Below are 25,755 nucleotides of genomic sequence, written 5' to 3'. Positions count from 1 at the left end.
TGTTGATAATAAAATGTATTTTTTTACAGTTCCTAAATACTGTTGTTTGAGTAATCAATTTTCTATAGATATTAATTCATTTCTTGATTAGATTATTGCCAGTATACATAATTAGTATGTAGTAATTGAGATATTAACTATGGTATAAAATTTCCTATTATCTAGTCCTGAGTAATCATTGAGGGTTCAAGACAACGACCAACCATACATACAATGGGTATAATTTTGTGTTTCCATTTTGAAAATGTTTTACCAAGCGAGTACTCGAGTATGGCTCGATAAATTCAACGAGTACTAGAGTAGTAAATCTTTACCGAGTTGACATCCCTAATCAATACATAAAATATAGTTGGCATATTGCTTATAGTTTCTAAGAAACAGACTTAACCAAGAAAACTAAACATTGACCAATAAACCATGAAAAAGGTCAAGGTCAGATGAACTTTGTAAGGTAGACATGTATAGCTTACGCTCCTTCCATACAACAAATATAGTTGACCTAACAGTATTGATTATAGTTTAAGAAACACAGACTAAAACACAAAACTTAACACTGAACAATGAACCATGATAATAAGGCCAAGGTCAAATAAAACCTGTGAGACTCAGACATGTAAATCATAAATTATGTCCATACATCAAATATAGTTGACCTATTGCATATAGTATAAGAAAACAAGAGGCTCTCAAGAGCCTGAATCGCTCACCTTAATTCTTTTGGTTAAATCTCTCATCAATGATTATTTTGGCTTTTCAATTTATTTAAATGTTTTTTGGATCGTCCTATTTTCTTCAAAAGCCAAAAAAAATAATCATTTTCTCCTATGTTCTATTTTAGCCATAGGAGCTATGTTTCTTGACATACAAGGAAATAAAATATAAAATTTATACTAGATACTCTGAAACTCATTTAGCCTAAGTTTGGCTGAAATTGATACAGCAGTTTCAAAGGAGAAGATTTTTTAAAGTAAGTCAACATGATGAACAAATTGTGAAAAAAGTCTTTAAAGGGCAATAACTCCTTAAGGGGTCAATTGACAATTTTGGTCAAATTGACTTAATTGAAGATCTTACTTTGCTGAACATTATTGCTGTTTACAGTTTATTTCTATCTATAATTATATTCAAGATAATAAACAAAAACAGCAAAATTTCCTTAAAATTATAAATTCAAGGGCAGCAACCCAACAACAGGTTGTCTGATTCATCTGAAAATTTCAGGGCAGATAGATCTTGACCTGATAAACAATATTACCCAACGTCAGATTTGCTCTAAAGGCTTTGGTTTTTGAGTTATAAGCCAAAAACTGCATTTGACCCTATGTTCTATTTTTAGCAAAGGCGACCATGTTTGTTGATAGATCATAACTTCGGATACAATTTACAAACTAGATACCCTAAGGAACATTCAGTTAAAGTTTGGAAGTATTTGGCCCAGTAGTTTCAGAGGAGAAGATTTTTGTAAAAGATTACTAAGATTTACGAAAAATGGTTAAAAATTGACTATAAAGGGCAATAACTCCTAAAGGGGTCAACTGACCATTTCCGTCATGTTGACTTATTTGTAAATCTTACTTTGCTGAACATTATTCCTGTTTACAGTTTATCTCTATCTATAATAATATTCAAGATAATAACCAAAAACAGCAAAATTTCTTTAAAATTACCAATTCAGGGGCAGTAACCCAACAACAGGTTGTCTGATTCATCTGAAAATTTCAGGGCAGATAGATCTTGACCTGATAAACAATATTATCCCTGTCAGATTTGCTCTAAATGCTTTGGTTTTTGAGTTATAAGCCAAAAACTGCATTTGACCTCTATGTTTTATTTTTAGCAATGGCGACCATGTTTGTTGATAGATCACAACTTCGGATACAATTTACAAACTAGATACCCTAAGGAACATTCAGTTAAAGTTTGGAAGTATTTGGCCCAGTAGTTTCAGAGGAGAAGATTTTTGTAAAAGATTACTAAGATTTACGAAAAATGGTTAAAAATTGACTATAAAGGGCAATAACTCCTAAAGGGGTCAACTGACTATTTCCGTCATGTTGACTTATTTGTAAATCTTACTTTGCTGAACATTATTCCTGTTTACAGTTTATCTCTATCTATAATAATATTCAAGATAATAACCAAAAACAGCAAAATTTCCTTAAAATTACCAATTCAGGGGCAGCAACCCAACAACGGGTTGTCTGATTCATCTGAAAATTTCAGGGCAGATAGATCTTGACCTGATAAACAATATTGCTTCCGTCAGATTTGCTCTAAATGCTTTGGTTTTTGAGTTATAAGCCAAAAACTGCATTTGACCCCTATGTTCTATTTTTAGCAATGGCGACCATGTTTGTTGATAGATCAAAACTTCGGATACAATTTATAAATTAGATACCCTAAGGAACATTCAGTTAAAGTTTGGAAGAATTTGGCCCAGTAGTTTCAGAGGAGAAGATTCTTGAAATAGTTTACGACGACGACAGACGACGGACGACGACGGACGCCAAGTGATGGCATAAGCTCACTTGTCCCTTCGGAACAGGTGAGCTAAAAAAAGACCAAAACTCAAAACCTTAACCTGGACCACTGAACCATGAAAATGAGGCCAAGGTCAGATGACACCTGCAGTTTAACATTTACACCTTACAATCATTACATACACCAAATAAAGTAGGCCTATTGCATACAGTGTAAGAAACACAGACCAAAACACAAACACTTAATTATAACCACTGAACCAAGAAAATGATGTCAATGTCAGATGACACCTGTCAGCTGGACATGTACACCTTACAATCCTTCCATACACCAAATATAATAGACATATTGCTTATAGTATCTGAGATATTGACATGACCACCAAAACTTAATCTTGTTCACTGATCCATGAAATGAAATGAGGTCAAGGTCAAGTGAAAACTTGACAAACATGAGGACCTTGCAAAGTACGCACATACCAAATACAGTTATCCTATGACTCATAATAAGAGAGAAATTAACTATACAAAAAAAAAATCATGATAAGGGCACTAATAAAAAATAAGGGAAGAGTTGAATACTATCAAATATGTTGAATTTCTATAAATTCATAAATTTAATGTGATGTTTCTATAAAAATAAAAATATGACCCAGTGAATATATCAATAATAAGAAATGGATTCTGATATCTGTTACATATATATCTCTATGAAGCTTTCCCTAAAATCACAACTATTAAACTAACATTTTTGTTCATTCTTTTAAAATCGAAATTACAAAGACACACAATAATTTTTGAATTTACAGTTATTTTTTTTGTGAAATACTAATTTTCCTAGATATAATTTAAAAATTAAAGTTTTCCTCAACCAATAAAATTGGTCCACATGAAAATAAATGAATTCACAGTAAACCAGGCAATTAGTTTTCTTTTCTTTTTTTGAAATGATGCACATTTTGTCATGCTCATTATAGCTCTCACTGTATGGTCTGGGTTTTTCAACTTGTTGAAGTTGTACAATGACCTACAGTTATTAAAATTTTGTTTTTTGGTCTCTGGACATTTTCAATTACATCTCATCTCTTTATAGTCTTATAGGTCAAAACAATGACAATTTTGTCATACAACAAGCCACTGACACGTGTTATATGAACAGAAACTAAAAACATGGTAGAAATGTCTTAAATCTAGGACAGTCTGACCTTTCCTTCCCAGTGGAAACTATAGAGTTGTTATCTATATTTGTAGGATTATAATCTATGATGGGTTCAAAATCTGTGGCAGATTCTTAATCTATGGCAAATGTGACGTCCGAGTTCTTCGGCTTCCTCCACCATAATAACAGACTTCCGTGTGTCTCCTAAAACTCCCTCTGTGTTGGGTTGGGGATTGTCCTGGTGGTGGGTTGTATATAAGTTAGTGACACGTCTCCATTAATCCTGATAGGGAGTGTACACGGATTCCACTGTACCCTCGCAGCAATCGAGGGGTGCTCCGTTCAAGGAGGGATTTTCATACATACATACATACATGCCATCCCAAATCTATGGCAGATTTTTTACAATCCTAATTTATGGCAAGTTTTGTAATTTCCTGATCTATTGCAGATTTTTGTTGTTTCCAAATCTATGGCAAATTTTGTGCAAATGGAAAACATTCAATGATGGTCAACCAAATCATGATGGCAACCAAAAAAATTTGTAAATGATGAATTCATATACCTTAATACAGACTTCAAGATTGAAAAGGTGCTCCCCGTAAAAATAAACATTTTATAATGATTTATTTGATGACGATTTAAATCAAATTGGTACCCGTAAATCTTTCACTTCATAAACTTTGCCAGCCGTAGATTGTACAATATTTACAATAACTCCTTTTCTAAACTATGTGGTGCTAAAAATAGCTGTGTCCTTATTTATTGCGGGATTCTGCTGATGCAGCATATTTTGTTCCTCTTGCGGATAATAGGTCATATTTTCCTTTAGACCATCTGAAAATTGTTGTCAAGGGAAATACCTTCATCTGGAATGGTGTTCAAATCTATGGGTTCCGCCGTCGTTAGCGGCGGCAACAATGTAATATGGCGTTATTCAATTGTGATGTTGCTTTAAAGATCTGCCATAGATTTGTATGATTAACGTTTGTAATGTCACATTAGCCATAGATTAGGAATCTGCCATAGATTTGGAACCGGCCATAGATTTTAGTCCTACATATATGTGTTCAATAAAACAGACCTTCTGAAAGTTTGTGTGTTGATCTCAAAAACATACCAAGAAAATTCTGCCAACAGTAATATCTAGTAAATATACAAAATTAGGTCAATGTCAGAAAATATAAACTTTTTTGTATGAAGGTGAGAAACTGGGGAAGGGTGAGATTTTACTGAGCCCTTCTCCAGTTTTGTGTCAAATACAAAAAAGTTTATATTTTTCTGACATTGACCTCATATTGTTTTTATACTGCAACTTAACTTAATACACTGATAGCTATTTAAATTGTAAATTTCATTTCAAACATATAATAATCCCGTAATGAACCTCAGATTGTGGAAAAGGTAATCCATGATGAAATTGACATTGCACAAAATATAGCTGTGTTACTATATTTAGGAAATAAACACAACTAGTTGCAGTGTAATATGTTTTATCCCTATTTTGTGCATTTTTCCTTTGATCTTTTTTTTTGGGATAATTTTCATATCATGCTACTTACTTGAGATGGAAAATTATCGCTAGAAACTAAGCATACATGTGGCGTTGCTAACGAAATTGACAACATCGTCATAGGTAAAATAGCGATAAAAAGATTATCATTGTTCATCTCAACTTGATTGCCTTTCTCACTTTCGCCGTCCCGGCTCAAGTGAGAAAATCAATCTTGTTGAGATGATCAACAAACACAATAAACAAATTTCCATATGAAATAGAAAATAAACAAAAAAGATGTGTGAACGGTTTTCTCAAACTTTACCTTGTTTCATTTACTTCCATACATGTACTGGTTGAATTGATTAGACTTTCTACTTGTTTAGGTTTTACAAAGGCATCTAACTTCTGATCTCTACTGTCAGTTCTAACCATTTGATGAGCATATGGTTTGTCTGAAAATAAAAACACAATGTGACCATGAGACACAGATGTTCATACCTCAAATATTCCAATTGATAAGTATGTGATGTCTGAAAATAAAAAAAACCCATTAAATTTGCATGATACACAGATTCCCATATCTATTTTATGCAGACAAATGTAGCAGTAGTAAGCTATAGTACTGTGGATTCATTTATTTTCGTGGGTACCAATTTTCGTGGATTGCGAAAAACTCACATATTCGAGGATATTTAAATTCGTTTTTGGAAAAGTTTGCATGCATTCCTTAGGAAAATTTGTATTTCGTTGAACATTTAAATTCGTGGTTCCCCTGTTCCCACGAAATCCACGAAAATTGGTATCCAACGAATATTAATGAATCCACAGTATCTAAAGGAAAGGATTAGGAATTAATGAAAAGAATAGAGAATGGAAATAGGGAATGTGTCAAACCAACCAAAGAGCAACACAAAAACAACTTGGTTTTTGGGACAGTGAATGCATAAACAAATTGTATAGGAACCATGTTCTGTAGACTGCTATGGAAAATGCTTTTACTTCATCTTAGTAACAAATAAACAATTGGTTGTGCTAGTTTTTACAGTATAAAGGAACTAACTCAAGAGCAAAAATAATTAATCAGTTAAGTTCAATTTACTAATTTAAGTTCAAACTGTTTTCAGTAAAACTGAAAAATATTCCTCAATTTTAAATGAATCCATCATCACACACAATCCCTCCCATAGCACTTAGATATCAATCAATTTTATTTTCTACCTAACTCTTCATGAATCTTGTTTCTATTGTATAGGACAAACTATTTCACAATGGTGAGCAGTATTTCTGCTACTCCTTATAATTTCTTGAATTTGTATGCCCAAACAGCATAATTAGCGATTATGTGATATCAATAGATTAGCTTGTAATATTTTATATAATAGTTGAATTAGTTCAGTATTTAAGATTTTCAACTCATTTAATCTTATGGCAATTACTTCTTCATCGTATTCTTATAAATAACGAATAGAATAACCATACCTTTACCACCTAAGCTAGAATTATCTCCCTTGTCATCTGGTAAAGTGACAGATGCTCCAGGAAGTAGGGCCTACAAAATAAATATAGCTTAAAAATCTTTACCACCTAAGCTAGAATTATCTCCCTTGTCATCTGGTAAAGTGACAGATGCTCCAGGAAGTAGTGTCTACAAAATAAATGTAGCTTAAAAACCTTTACCACCTAAGCTAGAATTATCTCCCTTGTCATCTGGTAAAGTGACAGATGCTCCAGGAAGTAGTGCCTACAAAAAAACAAAGTCAGATATGCATATATAACATACAAATCCTCTCAAAAAATCAAAACCAGGTGCTCCGCAGGGCGCAGCTTTATACGACCGCAGAGGTCGAGCCCTGAACAGTTGGGGCAAGTATGGACAAAACATTCAAGCGTGATACAGCTCTGAATTTGGATTGTGATCAAATTTTTGACATTACATGGTTTTTTTTTACACAAAACAAATGTCAAGATTTTACAAATCAATTAAAGATTTCTTCTTCAAACTTATTTAAATCTAAAATTAAATAGTTGACACAGCATAGGTTTCTGACATAGAATGAATGTGGTCTAATGAACTTAAAAATTTTTTTTTGCCTTTGAGCAATTCACTATGCTGTTGAATATTAATCCTCTAAAAAAAATGTTTGAAGAAATTTTCTTTTTATTTATGAAATCTGAAATGAGAAAAATTTAACCCCTCCCCCCTTTTTTTTTCTCACATCCCCGTTTCCCTTTTTCCAAAACTGATATCAATTCAAATTTCTAATGGAGTTTGCAACAATAACTACTCTTTTAAATACATCATAAAATATTAAAATGTAAAATAAAGTGCTTGTTATCACTGAATGGTAAAGATTGGTTGGTAGTAAAAGTGAATATACATTGTTTATTGTATAAAACAATAAAAAAAACTTCATCAGTAAAATTTAATATTGGCAAATTTCCAGTGAAGTTATTTACATAAAGTTATTGGCAAATAAAAAATAGAAAATGACATCATAGTCATGTCTGGCAAATGTCCAACATACATTATCTAAAAACATTTTAGATAAGATAAGGAAAAAAAGCTTCATCAGCAACATTTTATATTGGCAAATTTCCAATGAAGTTATTTACATAAAGTTATTGGCAAATAAAAATAGAAAATGACATCATAGTCATGTCTGGCAAATTTCCAACATATATTATCAACTTCTATTCTATACAAAGAAAGATAACTCCAATTGAAAATTAATTGCTATTGCACAATATTGTGCAATTAGATATTTCTTGTTATTGTGCAATACTGTGCAATTGAAAATTTCTTGCTATTGCACAATACTTGATATGGAATCCTGATTTGGACCAACTTGAAAACTGGGCCCATAATCAAAAATCAAAGTACATGTTTAGATAAAGCATTTCAAATAAGCCCAAGAATTTAATTTTTGTTAAAATCAAACTTAGTTTAATTTTGGACCCTTTGGACCTTAATGTAGACCAATTTGAAAACTGGACAAAAATTAAGAATCTACATACACAGTTAGATTTGGCATATCAAAGAACCCATTTATTCAATTTTTGATGAAATCAAACAAAGTTTAATTTTGGACTCCCATTTGGACCAACTTGAAAACTAGGCCAATAATTAAAAATCTAAGTACATTTTTAAATTCAGCATATCAAAGAACCCCAAAGATTCAATTTTTGTTAAAATCAAACTAAGTTTAATTTTGGACCCTTTGGACCTTAATGTAGACCAATTTGAAAACGGGACCAAAAATTAAGAATATGCATACATAGTTAGATTCGGCATATCAAAGAACCCCAATTGAAATCAAACAAAGTTCAATTTTGGACCCTTTGGGCTCCTTATTCCTAAACTGTTGGGACCAAAACTCCCAAAATCAAACCCAACCTTCCTTTTATGGTCATAAACCTTGTGTTTAAATTTCATAGATTTCTATTTACTTATACTAAAGATATTGTGCGAAAACCAAAAATAATGCTTATTTGGGCCCCTTTTTGGCCCCTAATTCATAAACTGTTGTGACCTCAACTCCAACAAGAGTGCACACGCTGAAATGTCTCGCCTTCTTTACTAATCATTCATATTATGTTGATAGACCTAAATATAAAGCTTTATTACAACTGTCACATAAACTCAACATTAACCAAGAAAACGAAACATTGATCAATAAACCATGAAAATGAGGTCAAGGTCAGATGAACCATGCCAGGCAGACATGTACAGCTAACAATTCTTCAATACAACAAATATAGTTGACTTATTGCTTATAAATTAAGAAAAACAGACCAAAACACAAACACTTAACACTTAGCAATGGACCGTGAAAATGAGGTCAAGGTCAAATAAAACCTGCGTAACAGACTTATAGATAATAAAATATTTCCATACACCAAATATAGTTGACCAAATGCATAAAGTATTAGAAAAATAGACCAAAACTCAAAAACTTAACTTTGACCACTGAACCATGAAAATGAGGTCAAGGTCAGATGACACCTGTCAGCTAGACATGTACACCTTACAATCATTCCATACACCAAATATAGTAGACCTATTGCATATAGTATAAGAAAAACAGACCAAAACACAAAAACTTAACTATAACCACTGAACCATGAAAATGAGGTCAAGGTCAGATGACACCTGCCAGTTGGACATGTACACCTTACAGTCCTTCTATACACCGAATATACAAGACCTATTGCTTATAGTATCTGAGATATGGACTTGACCACCAAAACTTAACCTTGTTCACTGATCCATGAAATGAGGTCGAGGTCAAGTGAAAACTGTCTGACGGGCATGAGGACCTTGCAAGGTACGCACATACCAAATATAGTTATCCAACTACTTATAATAAGAGAGAATTTAACATTACAAAAAATCTTAACTTTTTTTTCAAGTAGTCACTGAACCATGAAAATGAGGTCAAGGACATTGGACATGTGACTGACGGAAAGTTCGTAACATGAGGCATCTATATACAAAGTATGAAGCGTCCAGGTCTTCTACCTTCTAAAATATAAAGCTTTTAAGAAGTTAGCTAACGCCGCCGCCGCCGGATCACTATCCCTATGTCGAGCTTTCTGCAACAAAAGTTGCAGGCTCGACAAAAATCAATCCCAACCTTCCTTTTGTGGTCATAAACCTTGTGTTTAAATTTCATTGATTTCTATTTACTTATACTAAAGTTATTGTGTGAAAACCAAGAATAATGCTTATTTGGGCCCTTTTTTGGCCCTTAATTCCTAAACTGTTGGAACCAAAACTCCCAAAATCAATCCGAACCTTCCTTTTGTGGTCATAAACCTTGTGTTAAAATTTCATTGATATCTATTCACTTTTACTAAAGTTAGAGTGCGAAAACTAAAAGTATTTGGACGACGACGACGACGACGACGCCGCCAAAGTGATAGCAATATACGACCAAAAAATTAAAATTTTTGCGGTCGTATAAAGACCTTTATACAAGAAAGCTATAGGCTGAAAATCGCTTGATACGAATATTCATAATAATTTCAACTTGTCAATAAGCATTGCACTTACATTAAGAAAATGCCGGATGGAAAATACTTGAAAATGATTTTTTAAATATTTATAATAACAAGAAAAATACCATGTCTGTACCTAATTACTTTGGTTTTGGGTTTGTAACCAATCTATAAACATGATAAATACGCGGATATCAACTAGTGCAAACTAACATTCCTTATTGTTCGTTATAAATACATTTCTTCGATGAATACTGATAAAAATATTTTTGTTATGAACATAAATTAATAATATGAAAATGTTTTGTTGTTAGATATATATATACATATGTGATCCGATGGATAAATCTGTTGTAGAGTTGTCACTGGTTCAGATGTACTTATAAATATAATTATTTCTATGACTGTATCTTACATTAATTTGTAGGATCCTTTACTATAGATAATTTAGCTGAGCTGTAAAAATAACATCTTCATGCCTTATATACCATGTACTATAGTATGTCGCTAGATTAAAACTGACGTGGAAAGGTAACACCAGGCCACCGAAAGCTTCATTTTTATGAAGCCCAGGTGGTCGTGTGGTCTAGCACCCTGGTTACAGTGCAGGCGATTTGGTGTCACGATATCTCAGTAGCATGGGTTTCGAATCCCAGCAAGGGAAGAACAAAAAATTTGTGAAAGCAAATTTAAAGATCTAATATTGTTGGGTTGATGTTTAGACTAATATCAGAGGCGGATTTAGGGGGGGGGGGGCCCGGGCCCCCTCCTTTTTGGGAAAAAATTTGGTTGCTTATATAGGGAATCACTGAAGCGTGACTGGAGCGGGCCCCCTCTTAGGTCAGTCAGTGGGCCCCCACTTATGAAAATTTCTGGATCCGCCACTGAATATTGTTGGGTAGATGTTTAGACAAGTTGTATATATATAAGTAAACCAGATGCTCCGCAGGGCGCAGCTATATACGGCCGCAGAGGTTGAACCCTGAACAGTTGGGGCAAGTATGGACGCAACATTTAAGCTGGATTCAGCTCTAAATTTGGATTGTGATTAAATAGTTGACACAGCATAGGTTTCTGACACAGAATGAATGTGGTCTAATGAACTAAAAATATTTTTTTTGCCTTTGAGCAATTCACTATGCTGTTGAATATTAATCCTCTCAAAAAAATGTTTGAAGAAATTTTCTTTTTATTTATGAAATCTGAAATGAGAAAAATTTAACCCCCCCCCATTTTTTTTCACATCCCCCTTTCCCTTTTTCCAAAACTGATCTCAATTCAAATTCCTAATGGAGTTTGCAACAATAACTACTCATTTAAATACATCATAAAATATTAAAATGTAAAATAAAGTGCTTGTTATCACTGAATGGTAAAGATTGTTTTAATTTATCAGTTGGTAGTAAAAGTGAATATACATTGTATATTGTATAAAACAATGATTTAAGTTGATTCAACTACTATTCTGGACAAAGAAAGATAACTCCAATTAAAAATTTCTTGCTATTGCACAATATTGTGCAATTAGATATGTCTTGCTATTGTGCAATACTGTGCAATTGAAAATATTAGCTATTGCACAATACTGTGCAATTGAAGATTTCTTGCTATTACTGAATACTTAATATAATAATTTTGGATCCTGATTTGAACCAACTTGAAAACTGGGCCCATAATCAAAAATCTAAGTATATGTTTAGATTCAGCATATCAAAAAAGCCCAAGAATTCAATTTTTGTTAAAATCAAACTTAGTTTAATTTTGGACCCTTTGGACTTTAATGTAGACCAATTTGAAAGCGGGACCAAAAATTAAGAATCTACATGCACAGTTAGATTTGGCATATCAAAGAACCCCAATTATTCAATTATTGATGAAATCAAACAAAGTTTAATTTTGGACCCCGATTTGGACCAACTTGAAAACTGGGCCAATAATAAAAAATCTAAGTACATTTTTAAATTCAGCATATCAAAGAACCCCAAAGATTCAATTTTTGTTAAAATCAAACTAAGTTTAATTTTGGACCCCGATTTGGACCAACTTGAAAACTGGGCCAATTATCAAAAATCTAAGGACATTTTTAGATTCAGCATATCAAAGAACCCCAAGGATTCAATTTTTGTTAAAATCAAACTAAGTTTAATTTTGGACCCTTTGGACTTTAATGTAGACCAATTTGAAAACGGGACCAAAAATTAAGAATCTACATACACAGTTAGATTCGGCATATCAAAGAACCCCAATTATTCAATTTTTGATGAAATCAAACAAAGTTCAATTTTGGACCCTTTGGGCCCCTTATTCCTAAACTGTTGGGACCAAACCTCCCAAATCAAACGCAACCTTCCTTTTATGGTCATAAAACTTGTGTTTAAATTTCATAGATTTCTATTCACTTATACTAAAGTTATGGTGTGAAAACCAAGAATAATGCTTATTTGGACCCCTTTTTGGCCCCTAATTCCTAAACTGTTGGGACCAAAACTCCCAAAATCAATCCCAACCTTCCTTTTGTGCTCATAAACCTTGTGTTTAAATTTCATTGATTTCTATTTACTTATACTAAAGTTATTGTACAAAAACCAAGAATAATGCTTATTTGGGCCCTTTTTTGGCCCCTAACTCCTAAACTGTTGGAACCAAAACTCCCAAAATCAATCCCAACCTTTCTTTTGTGGTCATAAACCTTGTGTCAAAATTTCATAGATTTCAATTTACTTAAACTAAATTATAGTGCGAAAACCAAGAAAATGCTTATTTGGGCCCTTTTTGGCCCCTAATTCCTAAAATGTTGGGACCAAAACTTCCAATATCAATCCCAACCTTCCTTTTGTGGTCATAAACCTTGTGTTAAAATTTCATAGATTTCTAAGCCTTATTTTAGTAATTGGTATTGTCATCTGATATATAAGTCATGTCGATTATAAGATACATAGTTTTCTCTGCTTTCAAATCTTTCTGTTTGAACCCGTCGACCTGGAACTTATCAGTTATTGGAAATATTAATGATTTGGAAAACAAAAGGTCCTGGCTATCCAGGAATGGAGTATTTTTTAATCAACAGCATTGTCCTATATTAGTTATCTTAGAAAGTCTTGCTGAATGCTGAATAAAACTACAATAGGGAACAATTTGACAATGATTGAATTTAGTAGTGTCAGTCCTTTGATTATGACCCGTGTATATAGCAAAATCCTAAATACACCGTTTGGTGGTGCGCCTGTCAAATGCGGAACGTACAGATAAGGTAATAGCTGAATATACTATTTGTATCGGATTCGACCCGGAACTTGTTAATTATTGGCAATATTAATTATGCTGAAAACAAAAGGGTCTGGAGTGGTTTAATTTTTAATCTACACCATTGTCCTATATTTATAGTTATAGAGTTGAATTCTTTGATTTGTCGTTTTTACCCGATGGGGGCTGACAAATTGGACCTCGTAATTTTAGTATTATAGATCTATGCATACGTACTGTAAATTTGTGTTAAAGCATGGGGAAGAACATCTGAAGAAAGTTTTGTGACAATCCCGGCAAGGACCGGTAACTCTGTAATTGTTTTTGAAGGAAAATATGAACGCCTACTCATATCCAATCTTTTAGAAAAATCAACTTTTTACAGAAGTGTGTCCGCCATGCACTTGCACTGCACTATTATTAGAATAGTAGAATAGAATGATATACAAATGGATCAAAATTATATATACATGTAACTGTTATATTAATATTATAGTGTTATTTACTGGCTGTTTCTGTATTGGCACTGGTATAGATTCAAGGTTTGCTGTATTGGCCTCGAGACCCTTATGGTCGAGGGCCAATACAGCTGACCGAGAATCTATACCAGTGCCAATACAGAAACAGCCAGTTCATAACACTTTTATTAAATGATTATAAGAGAATTAAAAACCGGAAGTGAACGTCCCGTATTAGCCCATGGGCCAATACAGCTTTTTTCCCGCTTTTTTCCGTATTGGCCCTCGTTTTTTCCGTTTCAAAACTTTAAGACATTACAAAACATTGCACATCATTTAACCTGTTTATTTTATGACTTTAATTTAAAAAATATTATACAAATGTTTTTATGCATAACGATACTTCCAGAGTTAAGTAATGGCGTAATAAAATTGAAAACCGGAAGTGAACGTCCTGTAGGGCTAATACGGTTTTTTTCCCGCTTTTTTCTGTATTGGCCCTGTTTTTTTCCGTATTGGCCCTGTTCGAAGAGCAATATTAAATCTTGATTTATATCGACAGTGAAACGTTTTTAGTATTGCACATGCTGATTTATCCGTATTAGGGCTTATTTGCTCATATCATTTAATAAAATATATTATTAATTAACTACACTGTTATTGGACTTAATATGATGAAAACTGCCTATGCAATATAATGTGTAAACTAGGCCAATACAGATTTTTTTCTGTATTGGCCGAGTTATTCTATATTGGCCGAGTTGACACAAGTGCAGGAATTCGGAGCGTCTCTAGATTTTACATCGAAAGTCACGATAAACACAAACTGAAAGTAAACAGTTGTTTTGAAGACGCATTGGTTGTCATTTAGTGATCTTAAACATGCTGAAAATGTCAGAATGGCATACATTTCAGGCTAAAGACGGTTACATTCATTTAAAAGGTATTTTGAAAGCAGACGATAGAACTATTTCAGGTTTGGGGAACGACATAATTTAATTCTATAAATAACAATGTACATATTTTTTAATCACTTGTTGTTTTCTTTCATGTAAATATCACCAAGTATTCTACTAAGTTAAAGATAAATTTTTGTTCATATTTTTTAATCATATACTCCGCGCATGCAACAGTTCGTAATCTTCAATAATAATGAAGCTGTAACTGTATATCAGAAGAAGAAGAAGAAGAGTAGATTATCACAAAAGTTCATTTCTTGATGACCTCATAATTTCACGATTGTACACATCGATTTTAAATTAGTTTCTGCATAACACATGAGGGGGGATAGGAGGGGTCCTGATCCCGAAATCCCAGACTTAAAAAAAACGAAATCCCGAGGTCCCAAATTTAAATGAAGTAAATCCCGACGTCCCGAAATCCAAAAAAAAGGATTCCCGGATCCCAAAAGGGTCAATCCCGAAATCCCGAGCTTAAAAACACCCGATCCCGGAGTCCCGATAAAGGTCCTATCCACTCTCACACATGCAATGGCAGTACCTTTCCAATTACTATTTATGTGTTGAGTCTAAATTTAAGTTGTAACACTTTATAGTGACTGAAAAGGGTAGAAAAATTCATCAGATGAGAAAATGCTGAAGACACCTGGAAACAGCACCAGATCATTATGTATTGCATCTAATACAAAGAAACAAACTGAGATTTGGATAGTTCCACTTCAAGGTAAAAATATTTATCTCTTGAAATGATATTAAAAAAATATTGTAACACTGTAGTTAATTAATAAAGATATTATTACGTGTATTTCGGTATTGGCCTTGTTATTGGTCCTCGGCCAGCTGTATTGGCCTTCGGCTTCGCCTCAGGCCAATACAGCAAGCCTCGGACCAATAACAAGGCCAATACAGAAATAGTTACGTAATAATATCATATAACAACAAACAAGAGTGCACACGCTGAAATGTCTCGCCTTCTTTACTAACCATTGATATTATGTTGATAGTCCTAAATATAAAGCTTTATTACATCTGTCACATAAACTTAACATTAACCAAACAAGAATGTGTCCCCAGTACACGGATGCCCCACTCGCACTATCATTTTCTATGTTCAGTGGACCGTGAAATTGGGGTCATATCATAAGGAACATGTATACTAAGTTTCAGGTTGATTGGACTTTTACTTCATCAAAAACTACCTTGACCAAAAACTTTAACTTGAAGTGGGACAGACAAACGAACGAACAGACGGACGGATGAATGGATGGACAGACAAACGGATGCACAGACCAGAAAACATAATGCGTTTCTACTATTGTAGGTGGGGCATAAAAACTAAACATTGACCAATCAACCATGAAAATGAGGTCATGGTCAAATGAACCATGCCAGGCAGGCATGTACAGCTAACAATTCTTCCATACAACAAATATAGTTGACCTTTTGCTTATAGTTTAAGAAAAACAGACCAAAACACAAAATCTTAACACTGAGCAATGAACAGTGAAAATGAGGTCAAGGTCAAATAAAACCTGCGTGACTGATATATAGATCATAAAATATTTCCTTACACCAAATATAGACCTATTGCATACAGTATAAGAAAAACAGACCAAAACACAAAAACTTAACTTTGACCACTGAAAATTAAAATGAGGTCAAGGTCAGATGACACCTGCCAGCTAGACACGTACACCTTACAATCATTCCATACACCAAATATAGTAGACCTATTGCATACAGTACAAGAAAAACAGACCAATACATAACAAGAGGCTGTCACAACGACAGCAAACCGGATTTATTAACATTTATTTGTGTCCTGGAAATATCACAAGAACCATTACTGATGAATGGTGAAAGTGAAAATCGTCATTATTGAACTGGACCTCTATTTTGTCATCAGTAACAACATATAAAAATTTGAGAAGCCTTGGAAGAACAGTTCTTGCGTAAATGCACGGACACGACTGGAAACTCCATTTTTCAATCTTTCAAGAACCATAACTCCTGAACGGTAAAAGTCAAAATCGTCATTATTGAACTGGACCTCTATTTTGTCATCAGTAACAACATATAAAAATTTGAGAAGCCTTGGAAGAACAGTTCTTGCGTAAATGCACGGACATGACTGGAAACTCCATTTTTCAATCTTTCAAGAACCATAACTCCTGAACGGTAAAAGTCAAAATCGCCATTATTGAACTGGACCTCTATTTTGTCATCAGTAACAACATATAAAAATTTGAGAAGCCTTGGAAGAACAGTTCTTGCGTAAATGCACGGACACGACTGGAAACTCCATTTTTCAATCTTTCAAGAACCATAACTCCTGAACGGTAAAAGTCAAAATCGCCATTATTGAACTTGGCCTTCATTTAGTTGTCAGTAACAACATATTAAAATTTTAAAAGCTTTGGTTGAACGGTTCATGAGTTAATGCACGGACAACATTTGATTGCCGCCCGCCCGGCCGCCCGACTGCCCGCCGTACATCCCCAAATCAATAACCGACATTTTTGTCACAACAAACGGTTTAAAAACTTAACTATAACCACTGAACCATGAAAATGAGGTTAGGGTCAGATGACACCTGCCAGTTGGACATGTACACCTTACAGTCCTTCCATACAGGTCAAGTGAAAACTGTCTGACAGGCATGAGGACCTTGCAAGGTAAGCACATACCAAATATAGTTATCCTATTACTTATAATAAGAGAGAATTTAACATTACAAAAAATCTTAACTTTTTTTTCAAGTAGTCACTGAACCATGAAAATGAGGTCAAGGACATTGGACATGTGACTGACGGAATCTTCGTAACATGAGGCATCCATGTCTTCCACCTTCTAAAATATAAAGCTTTTAAGAAGTTAGCTAACGCCGCGCCGCGGCCGCCTCAGGATCACTATCCCTATGTCAAGCTTTCTGCGACAAAAGTCAAACAACCAGTATATACTGATTTGTACCACTACAATATAATAGTTATTATGGTGAGGTTGAATTTCCTGTCAGTTATTCATCAGCCATGCACAGTCTCAGAAAAAAATATCTCTATACATTAACCTCAGTTTCAGGTAGAGATGTGATTTTTTTCTGTGACAAGTGATTTTGACCATCCACAAGAACTTGAGGTCATCCGATGTTCAGTACTTTGATTAGACCATGTGAGAAATGGGCAAAATAACAACTATAATAACATTATTGATATAAAAGTAGTTGTTTTGCAGGAAGCACAACATTTCTCTATAATAAAAACAATGTTTCTGCTGCGCAAATAATATGGTTGTGTATAAAAAAAAGATATTTATGAATCTAATCACCTGAATTCATCATCAAAATAACTATATAAGGAAGATATTAGCACAAAAATAACTATAATGGTTTAAACATGGTAGTAAATGTCATTTAACTTGATGAGCTCTCTAGATCTTATATTTTAATTACATACGATCAAATGGCCAAATAAATATATTTTATTCAGCAGTAATTGTCAGGACAAGCCCTTTACATTGTAAATCCAAGTCTAATTATCATAGTATGACATCATGCTCTTTTCTATCTTGTATTATTTACTGCTCTTTCTGTTAAAGGGGAGTAATATAATGTAATTATAACAAGTTGAATGAACCTGCACCAGAACATTCACAAGGAATATCAAGTTTTAGTGCACAAGTTAACCACTAAACTACAGTGTTTAAAAGATCTTAGGCTTAAAAATTTACAAAAATTTACCAAATTTATAAAAATTGTTAAAAATAGACTAAAAGGGCAATAACTCCTTAAGGGATCAACTGACCATTTTGATCATGTTGACTTATTTGTAGATCTTACTGTGCTGAACATTATTGCTGTTTACAGTTTATCTCTATCTATAATAATATAGATAAAGATAATAACCAAAAACAGCAAAATTTCCTTAAAATTACCAATTCAGGGGCAGCAACCTATCAACAGGTAGTCCGATTCATCTCAAAATTTCAGGGCAGATAGATCTTGACCTGATTAACAATTTTCCCCATGTCAGATTTGCTCTAAATGCTTTGGTTTTTGAGTTATAAGCCAAAAAATGGTTAAAAATTGACTATAAAGGGCAATAACTCCTAAAGAAATCAACAGACCATTTTGGTCTTGTTGACTTATTTGTAGATCTTACTTTGCTGAACATTTTTGCTGTTTACAGTTTATCTCTATCTATAATAGTATTCCAGATAATAAACAAAAATAGCAAAATTTCTTTAAAAATTACCAATTAGAGGCATCAACCCAACAACCAGTTGTCCAATTCATCTGAAAATTTCACAGCAAATAGGTATTGACTTGATAAAAATTTAACCCAGGACATCTTTGCTCTAACTGCTTTGGTTTAAGAGTAAAAAGCCAAAATCTACATTTTCCCCCTATGTTCTATTTTTAGCCATGGCAGCCATCTTGGTTGGTTGGCTGGGTCAACGCACACATTTTTTAAACTAGATACCCTAAAAATGATTGTGGCCAAGTTTGGTTAAATTTGGCCCATTAGTTTCAGAGGAGAAGATTTTTGTAAAAGATTACAAAAATTTACGAAAAATTTGTAAAAAATGACTATAAAGGGCAATAACTCCTTAAGGGGTCAACTGACCATTTTAGTCATGTTGACATATCTGTAGATCTTACTTTGCTGAACATTATTGCTGTTTATAGTTTATCTCTATCTATAATATCTCTATCTATAATAATATTCAAGATAATAACCAAAAACGGCAAAATTTCCTTAAAATTACCAATTCAGGGGCAGCAACCCAACAACCAGTTGTCCGATTTATCTGAAAATTTCACAGCAGATAGATTTTGACCTGATAAACAATTTTAGCCAGTCAAATTTGCTCTAAATGCTTTGATTTCAGAAATATAAGCCAAAATCTACATTTTACCCCTATGTTCTATTTTTAGCCATGACGGCAATCTTGGTTGGTTGGTCGGCTCATCGCACACATTTATTAAACTAGATACCTCAATGATGATTGTGGCCAAGTTTGGTAAAATTTGTCCCAGTAGTTTCAGGAGAAGATTTTTGTAAAAGTTTACGGACACCGGACAACGGACGCCAAGTGATGAGAAAAGCTCACTTGGCCCTTTGGGCCAGGTGAGCTAAAAATGAGGTCAAGGTCATGTTCATAAATTTTTTATTCGGGATTATCAGAAACTGTATGACATATTGACAAAACACTTTTACTTAATATTTAGTTAAGACATGTAATACACATACTTTTTTGTCATCACTTTGCGTCCGTCGTCGTCGTCCGGCGTCATCTGTTAACTTTTACAAAAATCTTCTCCTCTGAAACTACTAAGACAAATTTTACCAAACTTAGCCACAATCATCATTGGAGTATCTAGTTTAATAAATGTGTCTGGCGACCCTGCCAACCATCCAAGATGGCCACCATGGGTAAAAATAGAACATAGGGGTAAAATGTAGATTTTGGCTTATAACTCTGAAACCAAAGCATTTAGAGCAAATCTGACATGGTAAAATTGTTCATCAGGTCAAGATCTATCTGCCCTGAAATTTCAGATGAATCGGACAACCGGTTGTTGGGTTGCTGCCCATGAATTGGTAATTTTAAGGAAATTTTGCCGTTTTTGGTTATTATCTTGAATACTATTATAGATAGAGATAAACTGTAAACAGCAATAATGTTCAGCAAAGTAAGATCTACAAATAAGTCAACATGATCAAAATGTTCAGTTGACCCCTTAAGGAGTTATTGGCCTTTATAGTCCTTTTTTACCAATTTTTCTTAAATTTTGTAAATTTTTGTAAATTTTTACAAAATATTTTCCTCTGTGTAACTAAAGGGCCAAGTTTATTATAGATAGAGTCACATGTTCGTCTTTGTTTGTTTTAATTGTATGTCTCCTTCTTTTAAGGAGTCGGGTGTTGTTGTGCATCTGTTGTACTTCCTAATATATATGGACATTTTCTTGTTATTTACCTGTGTGTAGTATGTCCTTGACTGGTTTGATCCCAATAATTTTGTTTCTATAACTTCTTGTATATTTTCTATGATAGCATCTTCATGCAGAAAATGAACCTCATGCTTAGTTGGGTGGACATTAACATCAACATTCTGAGGGGCAATCTCTAGGCTGGAAGACAAAAAATTCAAAATGCATTCTATCTGTTAAATCAAATATATTTTGTTTAAGTTTGTATACTTATTTTAATAGCAATTAGCTGTTAACATGCAGATATCATGTTTCGCCATTTTTTACCTTATTAATCTATAATAACAGCTGCTAAATCCAGTAACAGAATGTTTAAGTCTAGCAGCCACAGCTTTCTTCTTAGACAAGAAATAACTAGAGTTTAGTAAGAGCCTGTATCATAAATCTGTCATCATTGACTATATATATTACAACAATCATATATCAGCCCATAAAGCCTGGGTGTACACCACTGTAAAAACTATTCTGTGGACATTTGTCATGAAGCATTGCTGAAAGAACAGTTCTGTGGACATTTATCATTCAGCACTGCTGAAAGAACAGTTATGTGGACATTTATCATTCAGCACTGCTGGAAGAACAGTTCTGTGAACATTTATCATTCAGCACTGCTGGAAGAACAGTTCTGTGAACATTTATCATTCAGCACTGCTGAAAGAACAATTCTGTGAACATTTATCTTTCAACACTGCTGGCAGAACAGTTCTGTGAACATTTATCATTCAGCACTGCTGGAAGAACAGTTCTGTGAACATTTATCATTCAGCACTGCTGGAAGAACAGTTCTGTGAACATTTATCATTCAGCACTGCTGGAAGAACAGTTCTGTGAACATTTATCATTCAGCACTGCTGGCAGAACAGTTCTGTGAACATTTATCATTCAGCACTGCTGGAAGAACAGTTCTGTGAACATTTATCATTCAGCACTGCTGGAAGCACTGCTGGCAGAACAATTCTGTGAACATTTATCATTCAGCACTGATGGAAGAACAGTTCTGTGGACATTTATCATATATTACTGCTAAAAGAACAGTTCTGTGGAAATATACAATATAGCATTGCTGAAAGAACAGTTCGGACATTATCATTCAGTACTGCTGAAACAAGAAAGACTCTATTTTATTATAGTTATTTTCTGATTTCAATTCTCCTATTTCTCTTTACTTTCCATGGAATTTATATGTTATTTACGTATCAAAACTACTGAAATGCAGACAAGGTCAAACTGACAATAGGAAAGATGATTTACCCCGGTATAACACAAGTGATGTTTGACCTGGTTGACAGACAGGATTGTAATTCTAAATGTGTCAAAACTAGATGCAATATTAATATAAAATACAGATTAAAAGTAGTCGCACATAGGCAAGTATTCATATGGCAGAACATTTGAACTATAGTTGCAAACATCTAGGTAGTGTGGTCTCTGGTGATTTTTTGTCTCATTTACAATCATACCACATCTCCTTATTTTCATATTATACATTGATACTGCAGTTTCCTTCTTCCTTACCTATAAATACTGCTGAAACAGAAATGCTTCAAGGTTGCACTTTGTAAATACAACTACTTCTCAAACCACGACTCTTGTGGGGAGATATACAATATTCATAGATAATTTGATTTGTTGACATACTGGTTCCCAGATATGATCTCTATATTTCATCTCATAGAGACAGAACTTTGGACTGTTACCAGTAAATAACATACTATTGCAGTGAAAAATGAATTTTGAAATAGGCAAAAAATAGAGGTAGGGGTTGTACACAATTTTAGTATAAGTTTAAACTCTAACAAGTTCAGATTTTGATTAAATATAGATCATGTTTTCTATTTATCAATTAAAATTAACTGTTATACCTGAGATAAAGAAATGGATGCATGTTTTTGGGAAGATAGGCTTGGTATACATTATCTATTGCTTTCTTTAGTGATCCTGAATCAACAAGTCGATCTGAAAAAAACCCAAAAAAAACAGCATTAAAGTTTATTCTGCCTCTTAGACCCCCTTCACACTAGGACATTCAGATCGATTTAAACTAGATAAGTTCACTTTAGATCTGTTTTAGGGCTAATGTGAACACTTTGAATCGATCTTCAATCAGACTAAAGTAAAACAATAAAAGAGATAGTTTAGTTTGAATCGATCTAAAGTAAACCGATCTAACTTTAAATGTGAACGCAAAGATCGGTTTAATCTAGTACAATTGAATAGAAAATAATAAATGTGCATGTATAACGACAAAACTACATGTGTAATGACATAATATTCCTATATATATGTAACACTCAGAAACGTGTCCTTACCCTCAAACGTGTCCGATTCCCCCAAACATGTCTAGTTGAAAACTGCGCCAAAGTGTGTCATTTGCATAAACGCCCAAACGTGTCCATTTCTCAACTAACCCCAAAACGTGTCCAATCCCTTAAAACGTGTCCATATCAAGCGTTATTTGGTTATTGCTATTTCATTAAAAAATAATTTTACCATTTTATTAAAAATATACATAAGCACGTTAGTACTTTTTCAAAACGGAAGAATTAAACTGGCTTAAAGTGGGGGCGTCATTTCGGCTATTTCGTTTGTAAATTGTAAGCAGACATGTTGAGTTAAACAGTACAGTTAATGGGTCAAAGGGTCCCTTTCTCTGCGTGTTAAAACTTTAATGTTCTCTCTAATTATGCATGAAATACTGACAACTGGACAATTCGCAATCAACAGTCTAAAGTTAATTTATTCAGTAGAACTGAAAAAAACATTAAAACTTGTATGTTTTCTCTAATTTGCATGAAATACTTGCAACTGGACAATATGCAACCAGCAGTCTAGAGTTTATCTTAACAAAAGAACAAAAAAACCATTAAAACATGTATGTTAAAATGTAAAAAAAACAACAACAAAAAAACAAAAAAAAACAGGTAGCCTATGTTCTCTCTAAATAGAACTGCAAAGACATTAAAACGTGTATGTTCTCTCTAAATGTGCATGACATACTTGCAACTGGACAATACGCGATCATCAGTTTAAAGTTTAGTTTAAAGTTAATGTGTACAGTACAACTGTAAAAACATTAAAACTTGCAAAACTATTGTGAGCTCTAAATATGCATGAAGTACTTGCAACTGGACAATACGTAATCAACATTCTAAAGTTTATTTATACACTACAAAATAAATTTGCATTTAAAACCGGCGTTGATCACATAACAGTAATATTCATAAAAAAAAGAATCTATAAAACTTATGCATGAAATATTTGGCACTGGACGTTATGTTTCTTATCGTGTGTCTTTAGTGATGGTGGAAACCTAAAATTTATTAAAAACCAGGATAACAAGTTTATAATTTGATGGGCTTTTGAAATACACACAAACTATTGACAAAAGTAAAAAAAAATACTGTTAAAACCCCGCCATGCAATATTCGGATAAATATAAAAGGCATCATCGGAGTTTATAAGTACAAAATAATTATCAAAGTTAACGATTAATTCAACCCCAGAACTATGTGTATGTTCGCTCTAAACGAATATGAAATACTTGCAACTGGACAATAAACAACTGCAGTCAAAGTTACTTAATAATAACAGATTAATTTTGCAATTATTATAATCATTAAAAACCTACATCGAACTAACTTAATCTGATAAATGACATCTTCATCACGTGTGTCTCCCATCATAGAAGAGATACATGTAAAAGCGCTAAAAGACGTGTAACGTTTTGGCATTAAATATTGGACACGATTTGGCGAATAACAATTATCGGACACGTTTGGGGGTTATGAAATCGGACACGTTTGGGAAATATTGTACATTTCGGACACGTTTAGGGAGAAAAGACACGTTTGGGAGAATCGGACACGTTTGGGGGGAAGGACACGTTTGGGAGTGTTACATATATATATAAAATTAAAATTGAGAATGGAAATGGGGAATGTGTCAAAGAGACAACAACCCGACCAAATAAAAAACAACAACAGCAGAGGGTCACCAACAGGTCTTCAATGTATCAGTGGTTTGTGGTTTAACCAATATTTTATCTGTTTAATAACAGACCTTTGTGTAAAAGCATTATATATAAGCCAAGTAAAAAAAAAACAGAAAAAAATTGTCTTCGCTGTACCATGAATTTGTGTGTTTTTCTTTTCTTCTGTTGGTTCTTTTCCCCTTCTTTTCATGAACCGTAGCATTTCTTTGTTGCAATTCCTTGCTGCAGTTTTTTGTTTCAAAATTAATGAAAACTACAAGAACACCTGTATCAAAATTTGAACTTTTAATTCAAGAGAAACAATAACTTCATTTATATTTAAAGTGTGTGTATCAGTGTACAACCATATAAATTTTATAAATTGAATCTATTTATACACAATGTTTGCAACTTTGGGTTATTAGGGTTTTATTTAAATTGATTCAAATTAGATCGATTAAAAATAATGCTAGTGTGAACATGGTCTTAATATTTTTGTTTTCTGAGAATTCGATTTTGGTGTCAAAAAGTTTGTGTTGAATTGTTTTTCTGCCTTCAGTGTGGAAACTATGTTTATAAAGATAATACTGGGACCTCATGATTTTGTTTGTTTGCCAATACCTTTTTCTTAAAAAAAATTAATAAGAAGATTGAAAAAAAGAAATAATTGAATCAAATAAATAAAAACAAAAACAAAAAAGGACCATTCTGTGTTTAACCAATAAACAAACATGTTTGTATTATCTTTCATTTTTGCTGTTCTGTTGTGTTTTGTATATGCGACTTTTTGTGTTTCCTTGTTTCTTATAATGTGACTCTGTACTTTTAAAGATCCAGTCATTATGTTATTGTTCTATGATATGTCATTATGTTATTGTTTTATGATATGTCATTATGTTATTGTTCTGTTATATGTCATAATGTTATTTTCTAATAATTACATTAAATGTATGTTTCACTATAATACGTTATTCTGATTGGCTAACTGCACATCACAT

At 33.3% G+C, this 25,755-nt stretch overlaps 1 protein-coding gene across 3 annotated transcripts in view; it reads right to left on the bottom strand.

Moving 5' to 3' along the window:
• Positions 1-25,755, bottom strand: part of LOC139513307 (DNA mismatch repair protein Mlh1-like) — a 141,448-nt gene that overhangs the window by 14,394 nt on the left and 101,299 nt on the right. For all 3 annotated transcript variants that reach the window (XM_071301694.1, XM_071301695.1, XM_071301696.1), the window contains 4 exons: positions 22,650-22,743; positions 20,775-20,928; positions 6,617-6,686; positions 5,460-5,589 (listed from right to left, as the gene is read on the bottom strand). In XM_071301694.1, the coding sequence (XP_071157795.1) occupies positions 5,460-5,589; positions 6,617-6,686; positions 20,775-20,928; positions 22,650-22,743 (448 nt within the window). The remainder of the gene's footprint in view (positions 1-5,459; positions 5,590-6,616; positions 6,687-20,774; positions 20,929-22,649; positions 22,744-25,755) is intronic.

Source organism: Mytilus edulis, chromosome 2 (assembly GCF_963676685.1).
Source record: "Mytilus edulis chromosome 2, xbMytEdul2.2, whole genome shotgun sequence".
Taxonomy (NCBI): Eukaryota; Metazoa; Mollusca; class Bivalvia; order Mytilida; family Mytilidae; genus Mytilus; species Mytilus edulis.
This window is presented reverse-complemented; position numbering and strand designations above follow the sequence as displayed.